The sequence below is a fragment of the Candidozyma auris genome, chromosome 1 (assembly GCF_003013715.1).
Source record: "Candidozyma auris chromosome 1, complete sequence".
NCBI classification, from domain to species: domain Eukaryota; kingdom Fungi; phylum Ascomycota; class Pichiomycetes; order Serinales; family Metschnikowiaceae; genus Candidozyma; species Candidozyma auris.
Genome location: NC_072812.1, coordinates 92,849 through 109,126, shown reverse-complemented (window position 1 = coordinate 109,126; position 16,278 = coordinate 92,849). Strand labels below are relative to the sequence as shown.

General features: G+C 44.2%; 7 protein-coding genes across 7 annotated transcripts; 3 read left to right on the top strand and 4 right to left on the bottom strand. All coding sequences in view use genetic code 12, as the record gives it.

Annotated features, from left to right (window-relative positions):
- Positions 1 to 560: 560 nt before the first annotated feature.
- Positions 561 to 1,604, top strand: PTC1 (type 2C protein phosphatase PTC1; the record flags this gene model as incomplete). The annotated part of the gene is made up of 1 exon (XM_029033767.2): positions 561 to 1,604. One exon carries the CDS (start codon positions 561 to 563, stop codon positions 1,602 to 1,604), a length of 1,044 nt encoding a protein of 347 aa, XP_028892359.2.
- A 2,242-nt stretch (positions 1,605 to 3,846) lies between these two features.
- CJI96_0000046 (uncharacterized protein) lies at positions 3,847 to 5,370 on the top strand (the record flags this gene model as incomplete). Its single annotated transcript, XM_029033769.2, has 1 exon — positions 3,847 to 5,370. One exon carries the CDS (start codon positions 3,847 to 3,849, stop codon positions 5,368 to 5,370), a length of 1,524 nt encoding a protein of 507 aa, XP_028892361.2.
- Positions 5,371 to 5,409: 39 nt separating this feature from the next.
- On the bottom strand, positions 5,410 to 6,057 carry CJI96_0000045 (uncharacterized protein; the record flags this gene model as incomplete). Its single annotated transcript, XM_029033770.1, has 1 exon — positions 5,410 to 6,057. One exon carries the CDS (start codon positions 6,055 to 6,057, stop codon positions 5,410 to 5,412), a length of 648 nt encoding a protein of 215 aa, XP_028892362.1.
- Positions 6,058 to 6,188: 131 nt separating this feature from the next.
- Positions 6,189 to 11,261, bottom strand: PLD1 (phospholipase D; the record flags this gene model as incomplete). The annotated part of the gene is made up of 1 exon (XM_029033771.2): positions 6,189 to 11,261. The coding sequence occupies one exon, from the start codon at positions 11,259 to 11,261 to the stop codon at positions 6,189 to 6,191; it is 5,073 nt and encodes a 1,690-aa protein (XP_028892363.2).
- A 1,063-nt stretch (positions 11,262 to 12,324) lies between these two features.
- Positions 12,325 to 12,817, bottom strand: CJI96_0000043 (uncharacterized protein; the record flags this gene model as incomplete). Its single annotated transcript, XM_029033772.2, has 2 exons — positions 12,325 to 12,746; positions 12,793 to 12,817. The coding sequence occupies 2 exons, from the start codon at positions 12,815 to 12,817 to the stop codon at positions 12,325 to 12,327; spliced, it is 447 nt and encodes a 148-aa protein (XP_028892364.2).
- Positions 12,818 to 12,850: 33 nt separating this feature from the next.
- Positions 12,851 to 14,299, top strand: CJI96_0000042 (uncharacterized protein; the record flags this gene model as incomplete). The annotated part of the gene is made up of 2 exons (XM_029033773.2): positions 12,851 to 12,855; positions 13,168 to 14,299. 2 exons carry the CDS (start codon positions 12,851 to 12,853, stop codon positions 14,297 to 14,299), a joined length of 1,137 nt encoding a protein of 378 aa, XP_028892365.2.
- A 125-nt stretch (positions 14,300 to 14,424) lies between these two features.
- GAR1 (H/ACA snoRNP pseudouridylase subunit) lies at positions 14,425 to 15,015 on the bottom strand (the record flags this gene model as incomplete). Its single annotated transcript, XM_029033774.1, has 1 exon — positions 14,425 to 15,015. One exon carries the CDS (start codon positions 15,013 to 15,015, stop codon positions 14,425 to 14,427), a length of 591 nt encoding a protein of 196 aa, XP_028892366.1.
- Positions 15,016 to 16,278: the final 1,263 nt, after the last annotated feature.

Below are 16,278 nucleotides of genomic sequence, written 5' to 3'. Positions count from 1 at the left end.
TATAATTTCTTAGGAACATGTACCAGTCTGATTAGATATGAAATCAATGTATTTCTCTCACGTCACTAACCAGTGTAATTTCTTTTGTTTCTCGCTCGCTCTAAATTTAGGCTTCGACGCTTTGTGCATTGGGCTCACCGAGGATAACTCAGTTTGCAGAATTAGGCAGTAGGTCGCGAGGTAGAAGCCCTTTGAATCCAGTTGATGTTTTGACAATAATGACGCTACAGATTGAGTATTTTTACAACGGAGTCAGTAATTTTATTCATTTCTTTATCAAATGGTTGCTCAACAATAATGCGCAAATAATCTCGCCAGCACTACTTCTTTAGGCACTGTCAATACTTGCCAGAACAATCCCCTCCATTAGAAGGTAAAGGGTACTATGAAACGAACCTGTACCTCCACGCACAACTTCCCTTTTTGTCTCCGTTTTTCAGACAACGCTTCAAGTAAGGGTTTTGAAGAAGATTGATTCACACAAAAAATCCTAATTCTCCCAGTGTGTTCTTGCTTTTAACTCGTCTTTATCAAATAAGTGCAAGTTGTCATAAAGTAAAATGGCCCTGCCTCATGGTAGCACCCAGGCAGATCAGCCATCAAGCACCGCCAGCCTTCTGAACCTGACTCCACAAAATAATGTGCCACCGTCTGCTGACACACAAGACCCGTTCAATGGGCTTTCCTTCAAAGTTGGAGTGGCAGAAAATAAGAACTCTGCCTACAGAGCCAAGATGGAGGATGTGCACACCTATGTCGCCAACTTCGCCGAAAAGCTCGACTGGGGATACTTCGCCATATTCGATGGACACGCCGGGAAAAGCACTGCTCGATGGTGTGGAAATAACTTGCATACATTGATTGAACAAGAGTTGCTAGCTAAAGAGGCGCTGGCAAACTGCGGCCTGGGCGCCTCCCCATCAGATCTATGTGACGTAAAGGAGGTGTTTCATAATGTTTTCGTGAAAGCAGACGAGCTCATTGAGGAAGAAGGGAGCGGGTCTTCTGGATCCACTGCTGCGGTTGCGATCTTACGCTGGGAAACTACCGAAGACCAGACTGAGCCGGCAAAGCTGAAGCCAACTAAATCAGGCAAGAAATTCGATTTCGTGCCAGGGCCTCAGCATAAAAGAATGTTATACACATCGAACGTTGGTGATCTGCGAATCGTGATTTGTCGATCTGGGAAAGCATACAGACTAACATATGACCATAAAGCATCGGACCCAAGTGAAATTAAGCGAGTGCGAGAAAGAGGAGGACTAATTGTCAAAAATAGAGTCAATGGCGTTCTTGCAATCACGAGATCGTTGGGAGATTCGTACATAAAAAATCTCGTTACAGGAAAACCGTTCACTACCTCCACAGAAATCACAGAAGAGGATGAGTTTCTAATATTGGCCTGTGACGGCGTTTGGGATGTCATAAGCGATACATACGCCTGCAAGTTCGTTAAAGACATATTTAAGCAACAACAACAAAACAACGAACCCATTGACCCAGCTAGAGCAGCAAAGAGGCTTTGTCAACTAGCCATCGATAAGGCGACAACCGACAACGTCACTGCGATGATTGTCAAGTTTGATTCATCAGTCTTTGACTAGAATGATATAATCAAAATAAGTAAAAGGGTACTTGGAGTTAAAAAATAGGGTTTTAGAGTGTCTCATCGCACCAAATACATCTGCTAGCGATGTAAACAGTGTATGACTATCTGATCACGTTTCAACTTCTTCTGCTTCGGTATCAAGCTTGAACACTTTATCACTAATGTGTATAGTGGCCAATGCCATAGGGACGCCTATTAGCCCAAAAAACTTCTCGACGATTGTGTGAAAGAATATGCTAGTGATGACGAACTCAAAGTACCAAATGACAAGGAGAAACCCACTTAGATAGGCCACAGCTTTCCTCGCCTTTTGGATTACATCAGGTGGTGTCTCATGCTGCTCCTCGATGTCGGAAGGACGCGTGTAGTATAAAAATGCATTGTTTAAAAGCATCACCAGCAGGCTCAGTAAGAAGTAGTAATGGCTCGAGATATCAAAGCCATCAACCCAGACTTGATTGGCGTTGGCTAAGCACTGGTTCATCGAAACGTGTTCAGGTGGGCCCTCACAATGTCCCCCTGTGGCCTTGTTGACTAACTCGACAAGCAGAAAACTTATAAAACTGCCATGGAAAATCACCCCTGCTAGCGTTATGATGCAAAACTTGAACGCCAACAGGACAAGGCAACCACGGGGATTATCCACATCCCCAACACAATAGACGGCATGACTCAAGTATGCAATTGTGAAGAGTGGGTAACCTAGGCGCTGAACGAACACATCGTTGAGGAAGCTGAGAACGAGGTTGTTAGCAATATACTGCTTGAAGCGATGAAGAAAGAAGTAAAGCAACCATGACAGGACAAACGTCCATGGATAAATGGCCGCTGACAATTGAGTCAACCTCCATGCGGACAAATGAGATAAGCCCGTCGGGAGATATAGATACATGTATGTAGAGTACTCCGGCAGCGCCGAAGTAATGCGAAATTAGTACAGTATTACTTGATATACAGAAGCTGTGAAGCTGGCAGATCGTACTGATCATACAGAAATTAGAATAATAAAGAGTGGATTGAGAAGTTCATTGTGAAAGTCTATCATTCATAAATTTCTACAAAATTTGGCTGGGGATCAATTTGCCACCCGAGGGGCATTTCAACGCCATTTATCTCAATTAAGTTCAAGACATGACAAGGGTTTCACCTTAAACTACACTCAAATTTGTTACTAGACAAGTATGGTCACATTGTCAATCTAGGGAGTTGATAGCCAACGCCAGATTCGTTTGCATGTGCATTACCTAATTACTAACACAACATTACATACACCCTCAACGTGGAGTTTGGCAAAATCATTCCACGATAGTAACGTGGCCTGCTCATTGAGAGGAAAAAAAAAAAAAAAAAAATTGGATATTTTCAAATCTCCAAGCCCAATATAACACTCCTCAAATCTAACAAGTAGCCTGGTCTGTCCCACAAAATCATGGTTTTCGCAGCCAGTTGTATTGGTAATTCTATCACAATACTGATAAACAATCAAAATTTTGATCTAATTTTAAACCTGCTCTGCTTCTATCATAAACTTGGTTCAGGATGCGTATTTTTCCTACAAGGTTGACTATCATTCCCCAGAATTTTTGGTATAAAGCTTCCTTCGTACCACTTCATTGCGTGTAGTACGTGCGTTCAAGTACTATAGCGAATATAGGTCCATTGAGCTCAATTGCTGGGCTTAGATGTGAGGTCACCGTCCGTGATAGAGTTAGAATAAGAAACAAGAGTAATTTTTGATTAAGTGACATCGTTCCCAAGCTAGAACTCATCAAGTATTGGATTGAATCAATAAAGTGTTAGAAAAAGTCGTACTGGAGAAGGCATATTTGTAAATTGAATCGAGGCTTCTCCTCCGATGTTGGCCCGCATTGATTCTGATGCAGTGGAAGACGATACTTATTTACATACAGTCCGATAAGAAGAAGACGTATAATTTCGTTAATGCTGCATCTAGGAGCATCCCGAGCAGTCAATGAGGTACTATAGTTGAGCCGGAAACAATCAATAGATTGATGTGGCGAGAATCATACAATCAAAGTTGAATGACAGCCACTTGGTGGACTCAGGGTAAAACGTGGAGGTTGAGTATGCATATAAACTAGACCTCATCTCACGTGACACAAGCTCAGAATTAGCGAGTCAATAGTCTCTTGATGCAGCTTACAAACTGACGGGTGAACATTGCTTGGAGGAGTAGAAAACCACAATTGTGCTCTCAAGTCAAAGGCATTTCAATCATGCGGACGTTCACACCCTTAAAAACCCTTCAAACGGGGCCAATCAAACGTTTATATACAAAGTTCTCGAGGGCTACAGTTTGCCAGTTTTCCACTCAGCATGTACTCAGCAAGCCCTCAGGAGCAACCACAAAATCCTCAAATCCACAACTCAAATTCCCCTGTCTAGACGCTTTGGAAAAAAAGACTCAGCAGTTGAATTCGAAAACAACATCCGCTTGCTCCTCAGATCTGACCTCCCTAGAAAGCGGGCCAGAGCCTTCGTATTCATTTGTATCAACAGGTTTTGAGGTTTTCAAAAGCACCGAACCCATCTTTTTGGATAACGGAGGTTATTTGCCAGAATACGAAATCGCATACGAAACTTGGGGTGAACTATCGCCGCAAAAGGACAATTTGATCATCATTCATACTGGGCTATCCGCATCCTCTCACGCGAGATCACAACCGAAGAACACTAAACCGGGCTGGTGGGAGAACTTCATTGGCCCAGGAAAGTACATCGACACGGACAAGTACTTTGTCGTTTGCACAAATGTATTGGGAGGCTGCTACGGATCTACCGGACCATCCTCTCGAGACCCTGCCAATAATGATTACTATGCCACGCGGTTTCCCATTATCACAGTTAACGACATGGTGAGGGCACAAAGGGAGCTAGTTCATCGTGAATTCGGTGTGAAGAAAATTCATGCTTCAGTAGGCGCGTCTATGGGAGGCATGCAATCGTTGGCTTATGCCAGAGAATTTCCTAACGAAGTTGACAAGGTTGTCAGCATTTCTGGGTGTGCCAGATCTCATCCATACTCCATCGCATTGAGGCACTGTCAAAGACAGGTGTTGATGAGCGATCCCAACTGGAAGCGAGGCTTCTATTACGACGGTGTTCCTCCACACATTGGCATGAAACTTGCTCGAGAAATTGCAACAGTCACATACCGCTCTGGTCCTGAATGGGAATCTCGTTTTGGACGGAACAGAGCTGATTCTACCAAGCCACCAGCATTTTGTGCTGACTTCTTGGTGGAGACATATTTGGACCACCAAGGTGAAAAGTTCTGCCTTGAATATGACGCCAACTCACTTTTATACGTGCTGAAGGCCATGGATATGTTTGACCTTGGTTACAACAGCTTTGTGAAAGCCAAGAAAAACAGGAGCGAAGCCGAAAGAAGATTCTCAGACAAAAGCATCGACATGCCTTATGAAAGTGTTCCCGAGGAGCCATACCAGGAGAAGATCAACAAGGCAACAACCACACCCCAGGAAGCTCTCGAGGATTTAAAAAAGGGCTTTGAGAGAATAGCCCACAAGCAATTTTTGGTCATAGGTGTCGAGTCGGATATATTGTTTCCCGTGTGGCAGCAAAGAGAGATTGCTGACGTGCTCAAATCATTTGACGGACCGCAAGATAATGTCACCTACTTCGAGTTGGGCAACGATATCAGCAATTACGGTCATGACACGTTCTTGTTAAGTTTGGACCACATCGGCCCCCCCGTGAAGGAATTTTTAAGCAAATGAATGTAATGAACGTTATGAAGTGATGCATTGGAGACGTATTTAGATGATGGTGCCATAGTGCGGGTCCAACTCGTAGCCAAGCTTTCTGCTGATAGCATACACGTACTCTCTGGCAGTAGTTACCACAAGTTTGGCCAAACCAACCTTCTTCTTCCGTTTTCCCTCTGGCACTTCCATGTGATGAGGTAGTAAGTTGTCATTTGCGCTCAAGGAAACAAACAAGGCGAACGGAACAAACCACACGCACAAGCCAAAGAAGGAGCACACCTCAACAAATGACGGGATGCGTGGTGGGGTGTAAGATGGCAGCAAACGCTCTTCAATTGATGGAATATAAGGGTTGTGAAAGTGATCATACCAGAGAAAATGATTGGCGACCACTAGCACGCACGATGCGAGGAAAATTGGAGAAGTCAATTGAACATAGGGGAACTTTTCGAGATTCTGCAAATACACCCAGTATGTGAATATGGAGAAGAATGTTAGCTTTTTGGGAAAGCCGTCAAAGATCATCAAAAGCGCCAATGTGATCGTGACACCGTAGATCAACCTTCTGAGGAGCCTCTTTGTAGGTTCTGTGTGCTCTTCAACCAACTCCGAGATGTAGTAGAGCCCTGATGCTATAGAAAGCACCAAGAAGAGAAACCCTACTATCGAACCTAGCACAGAAAGGACTTGTAAGAACATACGGAGTTGATAGTACAAAAGCTATGCGTGGGACTTCAGAATAAAGTACATGGCTACGCGTGGTTTTATGCAGACCTTACCAAAGTAGTCCACCGTTAATATATACAGATTTATGATCCCATCAGAAAGTTTTAGTCGTAGATTTCGATCGGGGGTATTCTGTCGGTATTGAAAAACCAATTATCACCCTCAAGTTCCCTTGCGAGCCAGTCGGCAGGGAAGAGCACGAGATGGCCGTGAATCTCATTAAGAAGCCTCTCAGCAGACTCTCGATCGTAGATCTTATCTCCAGCGTGTGCTTTTCTTCTAGCACTGAAAGTACCCGCTCTTCTCTTCCTTCTGCTTGCCTCTTTCTGTCTCATAATTTTTTCGCTTTCCTTAATTTCATTCTGTTCCATTTCGTAACTCTCACTTGAGCCCTCTTCTCCGTCCGGGAGATTGCCCGCGAGTTTTTCGTCGGTATCCTCGTCACATTCGTCAATTTTGTCATTTACAGAAAACTTTTGTTTGCCATTTTGAGTTCTTCCAAGGTCAATGGAGCTGCTGTTATTAGAGGATGGTATGTCACCAAAGATGCCTCCATCACGCTCGTTTTGAAGCTCATTCATGAATATCGTAGCTTGACTGCTTCTTCGAGCTTGCGGAGGTCTTTTCTCTGAATCTGCTGTTCCTGTGTCAGTTGACTCTTCTTCAAAACGGAACTTCTCTCTTCTATTTCGCGCTTCAGTTTCCTGAGCGACTTTAAACGCCCTTTCAAGCTTCATGAAATGTTTGTATTCCTTCCAGGATATTACCTCGTCATCAGGTTGACAATGGAAAATGAGCCTAAAGATTTCAGTATTTCTTCTTGCATTTTCAAACCAGATATCCTCGTAGAAATCTGGATCTAAAGGATCTTCAAAGCCATACGGATCGATGAAGGCATTGAGATTGTCGACACCTGGCATATTGATTTGACGCACTTGTTCTCTCAATTGCTGTTCATCTAAACTGACGACAGGAACATAATCTTTGCTTTGATCTTCTTTCTCTGCAGAGCCATCTGCGTCTTCCATTGAGTTATCTGACTTCTTTTGGGGAACCTCCACCGCAGCAGTGATACCCTCTTCGTCGCTTGTACTCTCTTTTAATGGAGTCTCGGAATTGCTGGCTTGCTTGCTGTTACTCTCAAAGTCGTATACGCTGGCGGGAAGCCCAGCTGCCAAACGCTTGGGCTGTTCAAGTGCCAGTTGTTGGGATTCCTTTGCAGCAATACGCTGGAGGTATGCAATTCTCTTCAACAAGATCCATCTTTCCTTGTTTCTCGCAGTGATTAGTTTCTCATCCTCCTCTGTCATATTCTCAGCGTAATCAGAGTCGTCCAGTTCAAGGAAATCCAACACATTTTCGATGTCGGGAAGGAACAGAGCATCAGGCTGCTTATCAAAAACCTCTTTCGCGAGATCACGAATAAATCGAGCACTATCCAAACGCGCTTTCTGGCCCAGCTTTGTTCTGTATTTGTCGAGACCCACGCCATAAACATCTTTCTTGTGATCCTCACTATGTTGAACTCTCGCATCATAGGAATGTTTCTTCTTGTCCCTGATACCGATATTGGCTTCATGAGGACCAGTTCTGTTATTGAAAGAAAGTGGAAGTAAGACTGGCTTAGGGCCTTCTTCAAATTTAATATCGTCAGGTATAGGTGTAGCTTTCTTGGCTAATCCAAAACGCTGACAGTGTGCTTTCCATCTTGAGGTTCCTTCGGGCTGATTTAAGATTTCTCGACTTGCAAGTTCAATCACAGCCGATATTTCTCTATTCGCAAGATTTTTGAAGTCGTTGGTGCATGCCTCGAGACCCTCCTTCGTCTTGGCAAATTTTTCATACTTATCAAATTTTCTTTCCACAACATCGAGAATGTCCACACCGATACCAAGATGCTCTCTCATCAATCTCAAGCGAAGTGTATGGGGAAATTTACCAACGACGTATTTCTCTCCGTTCATAGTCGATGTGATAGTTTCACGATCACGAATTATTGCAGCAACTTCTGAATCCCTACTACCACGCATGGACCTTTCATTGATGTTGGCACTTCCGATAATGGCATGGCGGTCATCGACAATCATGATCTTGGCGTGGATGTACAATTGCTCCGTGACAAGGTTTCTGTCGGGCCCGATGATACCCCATTTTCTGAGCGAGAAAAATTGAATGTAATCGTCTGGGTCAATTCCGTACTTCCTAAGCTTTGCAAAAAGAGAAGACGAGCCTCGTGATATTGACATGTACTGGCATTGCATGACGACTCTGACGGAAGAGCCATCTGGCTTATCGACAGAAGATTCAAATCCTGGAACAAGTGGAATCAAAATAATCGCCTTCCATTGCTTTCCTTCATTAAAAGCACGAATAATCCTCTCGACTAAGGCATCACCGATTCTGTTCTCAATCACTGTACCGTCTATCAAGCAAGAAGTGACGAAAAATTGGTTCTCGATGTAGACAAAATGCTCTGAAGTCTCAATCAATTTCAAGTAAGCATCCTGAATACTTTGCTCATGCTGTTTTAATCCTAATGACCAACTGCCAGCTGAACGAAGCATTTGAACTTCACAACTACCATCCAATCCCATCTCGCGCACTTCCTCATCTGACAAGTCAGAGGGCGGCGTCAAGAGTGGCGTTAGTCTAGATGGACGCTTCTGTCTAACGAGGTAGTTCCAACGCTGGACGTAGTGACGAGACAAATCTCTTGCCGGCTGACCCAGAGTGCACATATGAATATCATGCCAAGGCATACGTGGAACGACCTTACGGTCATACATACTCTCGTACGGCTTGTCGAGGTTTGAGAAATCCTTGACACGGGTGTTTGAGTAGTCTTTTCCCGGAAAGACGTTGAATTTTTCGAACTCTTCCTTCGTCAAAGTTTCTGGGTCTAGAGTAGAGAACTCCACACCATTATCATCAGCGAGGACATGATCAGGGGTATCATATCTACCGTAACAAAGATCAATACCACCCATGAATGCAACTGTTTGATCTATAATACATATCTTCTCGTGGTGAGCCCAAAAGTATGTGTTTTGGAGAAGTTGATTGGGAGACCGGATCACATGAATATTCTCTTGATTGAGGGAAAGGATAGAATGTTTAGTGTACAACGAGTCAATCGGAATTGTTGTACCAACGTTTCTGTAAATAATGACGAAGATTTTGACGCCCTGCAGAGCCTTTCTTTGAAGAAGTCTATCAATTCTAAACTGCTGATTTCCATTAGCTGGTCTTCTTAAATAAAGCTCTGGCGAAAGCCACCAGTCGTGAATAAAAATTGTATCCTTTGCCATTTCAATAGCTGAAGAGACTGCCCAAAAGTAGTCACGAGCATCCACAAACCATTGTGCATAACAATTTTTTCTTATTGGGGCGAACGAATGGAATCTGTTGCTTTGGCTCCAGATAGATTCTCTAACCATTTTATCGAGTGAATGTAGCCATAGACGTTGTTCTCTAACAGACTTGGGTATCAAAACCAACTTTCTTTCGGAGTTCTCGAGTATAATTTTTAAATGCTTGAAGACATTCCTGTGAACGTGCTGCGGGGCTGATTCCACACCACCAATAATTCTGATGGAATGATCTTCATAGTCTGATTCTGAATCTGAGCCCTTTTCGTGTGTGTCAAAGCCCGGTCCCTTATGGTGAATTCTGAATTTGCTGTCAACAAGGAAGACCTCGAGGGGAGTTGTGGAGTTGATGTCGGATACGTAGGTGACGTAGGAGTTTCTGACCAAGAGCCATTTTTCTGAGCGTCTATCAATCATTCCCTTCAAGTCGTTGGCTTTGAAGTGACCAACTCTCCAGCCCTGAGATTTCGTGGTTCCGCCCACGTGAACCACACCCTGCTTACCGGTGTAACCTGTTTCATTGCTGAGGAGTGATGAAATAGGCGAAACCTCAAAGAACTGAAATAGTCTGTTGGATTCCGGGCGTAAGGACAATAGAGCAATAAGATCGCATAGGTATTTTTGGACATCTGCCGTGTACCTTTGATTTATGGTCATGAGTGTCTGCAATTGCTCGGGAGTAGCATCTTCCAAGGATGACATTGAAGTGCCGCTCATGTGGGAGCGTATTGCTGACAATCTGTTTCGGAACGTGCCTCCACTCAAGATGGACCTGTCGTCATCATTAGGGGTTTGCGGATTCAGACGATCACGTAAATTAAGCGTTTGAGGATCTTCGATTCTAGTTTGAGTCTTTTTGGTTTGACGCATTAATTGACGTTCGTTCCTTCTAAAAAGAGGAGGTACAGGGTATTTTGGAAGTTCATCTGACTTGATTGCACCTCTAAAAGCCAGAATTTTGAATCTCGAATGCAAGTAAAGCAAGTCTTTGGCGTTTCTCTCCACCGACCATTTCACACGGCGAGGGGCGACTCCATACTCGAGGTCAATGCGGAACCTTCGGTTTCGTTTGAGCGGAGTTCTGGATGTGTCATGCACCTTCAACCCCAAGAGAGTCAAGAGAAGAGGAGCACGAGCAATACCATATTCATCCTCACACAAGCACGATGCCAATAAGTTGATGGCGGGGGTACCAAGGCCCAAGGAGCTTAGTAGCTGCTTGGCCCGTTCCCGAGTCTCGGCTTCGCTGTCGTCTTCCGCATGAGCGCCTTCTTCCTGACCTATAGCACTAGCCCGTCTATCGAGATCCTTGTTCTTCTTTCTAAATATCGTGAAAATGCCTCTGGGCCTGCCTCCTGGGCCCTTACCGTCTTCGGTTAGGCCCTCTTGGGTTTTGGCACTGCCATTACCCTCTGTGGTGTTTCTAGCGAAGAAACTTGGGCGAAATATCGTCGACCGAGACGCAAGAGGCAGCCCAGCTTCTTGGTTCTCGGGTGGCACCACGCCATTCTCATTTGCGACCTCGGTTTCGTCGGCAGTCGCTGCCTCGTCACGCTGTTCTCCCTCGTAAGGAGCGTCATACCGTTCTTGTTCCTCGTCACTCTGGTATCGCAGCTCGTTGGGATCCTGACGGCCTCTAAAGAAACTGAAGGCGTTACCAATTACTGTTGGCGAAGACTCTTGGGAGCCTCTTCTAAGATTCTGTCTGGGCTTCTTTGTCGATAGATCTTTAAGGGCCCGGGGAGTTTTCTCTAGGGGTCCCCCGTTTTCAGCTGCTTGCTCTGGCACTTTGGCAGAGGGCGGCAGCATTGTGATGGGATGCAGAGTGTTTGGAAATGAGGTTTACTAACTGTCACTGCCACTACCTAATTTGTAGGGCCCAGCAATAATATTAGTAGCAACCGGCCAGTCACGTGCGCCAGTGGAAGAGGTGGTGTTTCACGGCAAGCAAAGGCAATTTAGTGAGCATGAATTCCATTTACGAGTTTATTGGTTACGATAATCTTGAGCTGATGCTTTGAAAAATTCATGATTGTGAATCTAGGATGGTTTTGGCGAACCCTTTGGCTAGCTTCGCCAGCATGCGAAGTTCTGTGGGTGTATACAAAGATAAGTAAATACAGGCTTGCCTCGTATCGTATCTGACAGTAGAAGACACAAAAATGGAAGCTAGCTCGAGGCATCAACGTACGAAAAGTATGCGATGAATTTATAGCTGTCAAGAATGTAACAAGATCAAAAGTAGGAATTCTATGAGTGATTTCATGTAAGCGTTTAGTTTGAGGGTGGCTCCTCCTATTCGCCCGGCCAAATAGAGGGTATTTTGCAGCCGTGCTCGCAAACTTGCCAGTATATGAACGGATTCAGCTCGCAAGCTTCCAACCGATGTGTAGAGTATGGGTGTCATTAAGGCCAAAAATGCAATTATAAGGCAAAATGAGGCTAATTCGAACTCTTGGCGTGTCCTCTTCGTGCTTGTGCTTGGACGCTGGAGAACATAGCAGATATCAAGCTCTATGTAATTAAGTGGACTACCAGAATCCGTTGGGCGATTGCCACTGGTATCTGCGTACGTAGATGCTAACGATGCACGTCTAAAATAGACCATTCGGGTCAACTTGTGCCTGGATTTGAGCAATCAATCCGTCTCAGTAAGTGAGCCAAGGGTTGCTCGGTATGCAAATGCAAATCTTCGATCGATACAAAAGAAAAATTGTTGATAGCAAAGTCTTATGCGGTAATTTCGCAATTGGCACCAGCCCATATTATTCTAGGATGTGTACATGAGTTGGAAAATCCACCTTTGTTGTCACTTTTCAAATCACTTCCTTGTTCAAGCAGCCACGCCTTTACCACAGAAATAGCTCTTGTATCACACAATTTCTGACGCTCTCACGTTGACGAAGCCTTCCACCTCATCCTCCGATCCTGGAGTCAAAGGGGTCCCCGACGGCTGCACATCTAATTCCATAGCCACCTGACGCCTGATCCTTCTTTTCCGTGGAACTAAGACAATGCAACAGAGTGTGGCCGCCGCCACTCCACACACGTTGGCCAAAATATCCTTCAGGTCAAACACCCTACTAGGGTTCACAAAGCTCTGGATGTACTCCAGCGCCACACACGCACATAGCATCGTAGTAACAGCCATGATCTGGTGCCGGCTTTTTTCTGATAGCAAGAACAGCTCAACAGTTAACAAAACAAATGTGACAAAGTGTACCAACTTATCGTGCTTAAGATGTATCAGAGCAAACCCCAAGTAGGCAGCCACAAGAAGGGTGATACAAAAGGCTAGCGTTAGTCAATTCCTGAAAACCATATGAAATAAGTCACATACCGATGAATGCAGAAACCCTTACCATCACTTTATTGTTTTAGATGCAACGACAGAGTGGATGAAGTATGTCTAAGGAAGAAACCCGGACGTGGGCGGTATAGATTTAAGGTGCACGGTGCTGTGGTTTTGGGCACTGCTGATGGGTTGAGGGAAGGTGCGATACAGCTTCTCGATGAACTTACATAAATAGCTATAGATCAGTAAATTCTGTAGAAATTGTCGAATAAAACTAAGTCGTATATATTTATGAAGAAGTTTGTTCAACCATTTCTTTTTGAGCTCATCTCCATAGGTAATTCCATATCGCAGGCACCTTTCGCAGTCTCACCTATAACTGCAGATTCAGACTAGTTCTCTCGGTATGCTACACTTCAGACGAAGCTTAGCTTCTATCGATTACCTAGTGTCTGCAATACCCAAGAGAGCTACGGTCCCGCTGATTAAAAAACCGCCGAAACCAAACAATCTTCCTCCAAGCGATGCGTCAGCTTTAGTTTATACGCCTGATGATCTTAATGACTACTTTCGATACAAGGAGTTTGGCAAACCCACGAAGGGCCAGCTAGCTAAGGCAGATCAATTTTTTGCAAGACACATACCAAAACACGAGTGGACTTGTGGAAAATACGAGGATATCCCAGACCTAAAGATCAACCGGTTGCAACAGGAGTACAAGGAGAAGCTCTCTCGAATAGACCCATATAGACGAACCCAATATCATGACAATTTGGAAAAAAGCAAGTCAACCTACGGCTACTCTCTTGACGTGCTTCGTCCGTTACCGGAGATCTTACTTTTAGGACACACAAATGCTGGGAAGTCAACCATGGTCAATACACTCTTCCACAATTCTCGCAAGATACAAGGTGAGTTGGCTTTTGTTAGCAGACGTGCTGGCTTCACCAAGTGCTTAAATAGCTTCAACATAGGTGGCAAGCTTCGCCTAATAGATAGCCCTGGCTATGGTATGTATGGCGAAGAAAAGCAGGGAGAAGTGGTGCTTGACTACATAAGAAACAGAAATCTTCTTCGGCGAGTGTTTCTTTTGGTTGACAGTAAAATTGGCTTTCAAGAAGAGGACTCAATGCTTATAGACGTTCTTGTTGACGAAGGAACTCCGTTTGAAATCATCTTCACCAAAGTTGACGATATCGTCCTAAGCCAGTTTCCCAAATTTCAAGTAAAGTCTTCAAAAAATGATGTTGAGGGCCGTCTAAAGGGATATGAAATGGTCAAGGAAGGTAACACTCGAGTAATCACTTATTTCGAGAATATCGTCGCTAGGGCAAGGTTGCGGGACCTTGCAACCATTCCACGACTATTCTTCAGCAACTCGCAGCTGAACAAGTTTCTTACTAAAAAAGCAGGCATGAGCGACATTCGCTATGCCATCCTCGAAAGTTGTGGCCTAATAGATCCTCCACCTACTTCAGTCGAGGAGGAAAGCTTAAGCCCAGTTGCCAACAAGGGGCGCAGAAAGAGAACAATTCGAAGCATATCACTATAGATCATCATTTACAAAGAAACATCAGAGAACGTCCCACGTAAGCGTATGTAATTAAAATACAGATGTAAGTTTAGCAAGATGCAAATAATGAGTGAGTGGCTGAAATACGACAACTTTGCAAAAGTCTAGTAGCGACCACGGCCACGGTCTCCACCACCAAAACCACCACGGCCACCACGTCCACCTCTGGCGCCGCCACGACCCCCACCGAAACCGCCTCTGGAACCTCCACGGGCACCAAAACTGCCTCCTCTGCCTCCACGGGCACCGAAACCTCCACGTGCGCCACCACGGCCACCACGGCCACCACGACCCCCAGCACCACCAGGAGCACTTCTCTTTTTAGGCTTGGGACCGACCTCCTTTGGTTTGGGCAAGAATCTTTCCAAAGGAAGAAGCTTATCTGGGGAAATGTAGAATTTGTCACCGTCTTTGAAGGACTTGGCCTGGACACCCTCGGAAGGTTTGATTGTAAAGAACACCTCGTTCAATGGGCCCAAAATCTCGTCGACTTTACCAATCTGGGTTTTGTTTTCCAAATATATAGGAGCATTGAAGTATGGAATCTTAGTATTTATGGAGCGACACACAATGTCACCCTCACATGTGTGCAAAAAAGAACCCATTTCCAACACAGACTCTGGAGGACCCTGAGGTTGGGAGAAGCCACCACGGCCGCCACGCTGATTTCTGAAGCCGCCTCTACCTCTGTTCATCTTTGAAGATGGGTTTCAATTACTGGTTTTTTTATGAGATTTTTCCTGCGATGAGACCTTCTTGTTAGGATCCTGGTGCACGGGTGCTGGCTGCAAACAAGGTAGAGGTAGCTGTGATTCGACTTTGATGAAACAGGTGTTAAGCTACTCCAAGTATTGAAGCAGCTGAACTAGTTCTGAGTTCAGTAAGACTATATCATGGAGATTCGCCTCTCGAAGAATTTGTGCAAATGAACATTGTATTGCAGACGAAACAGTACAATTCCATGGATATTGAAATCAAGATTTTGAAATTTTTTGTTTTGAGTATGGGAGAGACCCTTTAATAGCACTAACTCCATGATATTCACTTCAACTTCTTTGAAGCTTTTTGTAATTTTCCATAACGAGGTTTCAGGTTTGACTGAAAAACGGTTGCGAAAAAGTCGTCACTGACACCACTAATTGACAAGCTCAACCTACACCTTCTTCATTCATTTTGTAATCATTTCATAGCACCAAGACTACAACTCTTTAGCATCAACGCTATGGAAGTACAAATAAATGCCTACAGTTTTATATGGTCGATTGACGGACATGAGCCTCACTGAGGGAAGCACGACATTGTCACCCCCAAATCACCAATACTGCAAAAAGACGAAGCATCCTTTTCCAATTAGAGCAATACTCATTGCGAATTTGAAAGACATCACTACTCTTTTGGAAATCGAGAGTGAACTGCTGCAATTGGAATCTAGGTATCCTTTATTCAAATGGACCAGTTTTTATTCGCTACGGTCACAGACAAATCTGGCTAGCACACTGTAAGGGTGACGTCAAACACCACGGATTTTAAATCTGATCAAATCTACTTCCTTCTTGTAATGAGCAGCATCCAGTACCCTTTCAAACACTTAGACGTCGTCAATGCGTATTGCCAAATTTTGTCAACGGTTGCGAAACGCTTAATTATGAGAAAATTCGCCCATTTCTTCTGAGCCTGACTTTCATAAAAAGAAAATTAACTCAGAATAAGCCCAACTGTGGTTCAACAACAGCTATTCAGATTCAAGACCGTAGAATTCAGTAACTGGAAGTGCCGTGCATCATGTGTGAAACGATGTAATAGATCAAAGCAATGCATTTACAGTAATGGTGATAGGTTAGTGCGTCACTACAAGGAGAACAAAGGACACCAAATGACCCATAAAACTAGAATCATTTTTAAAAATATATCCAGACTATCTAAAGAATGTCAATAAATTGTCAATTGATCGTCAATAG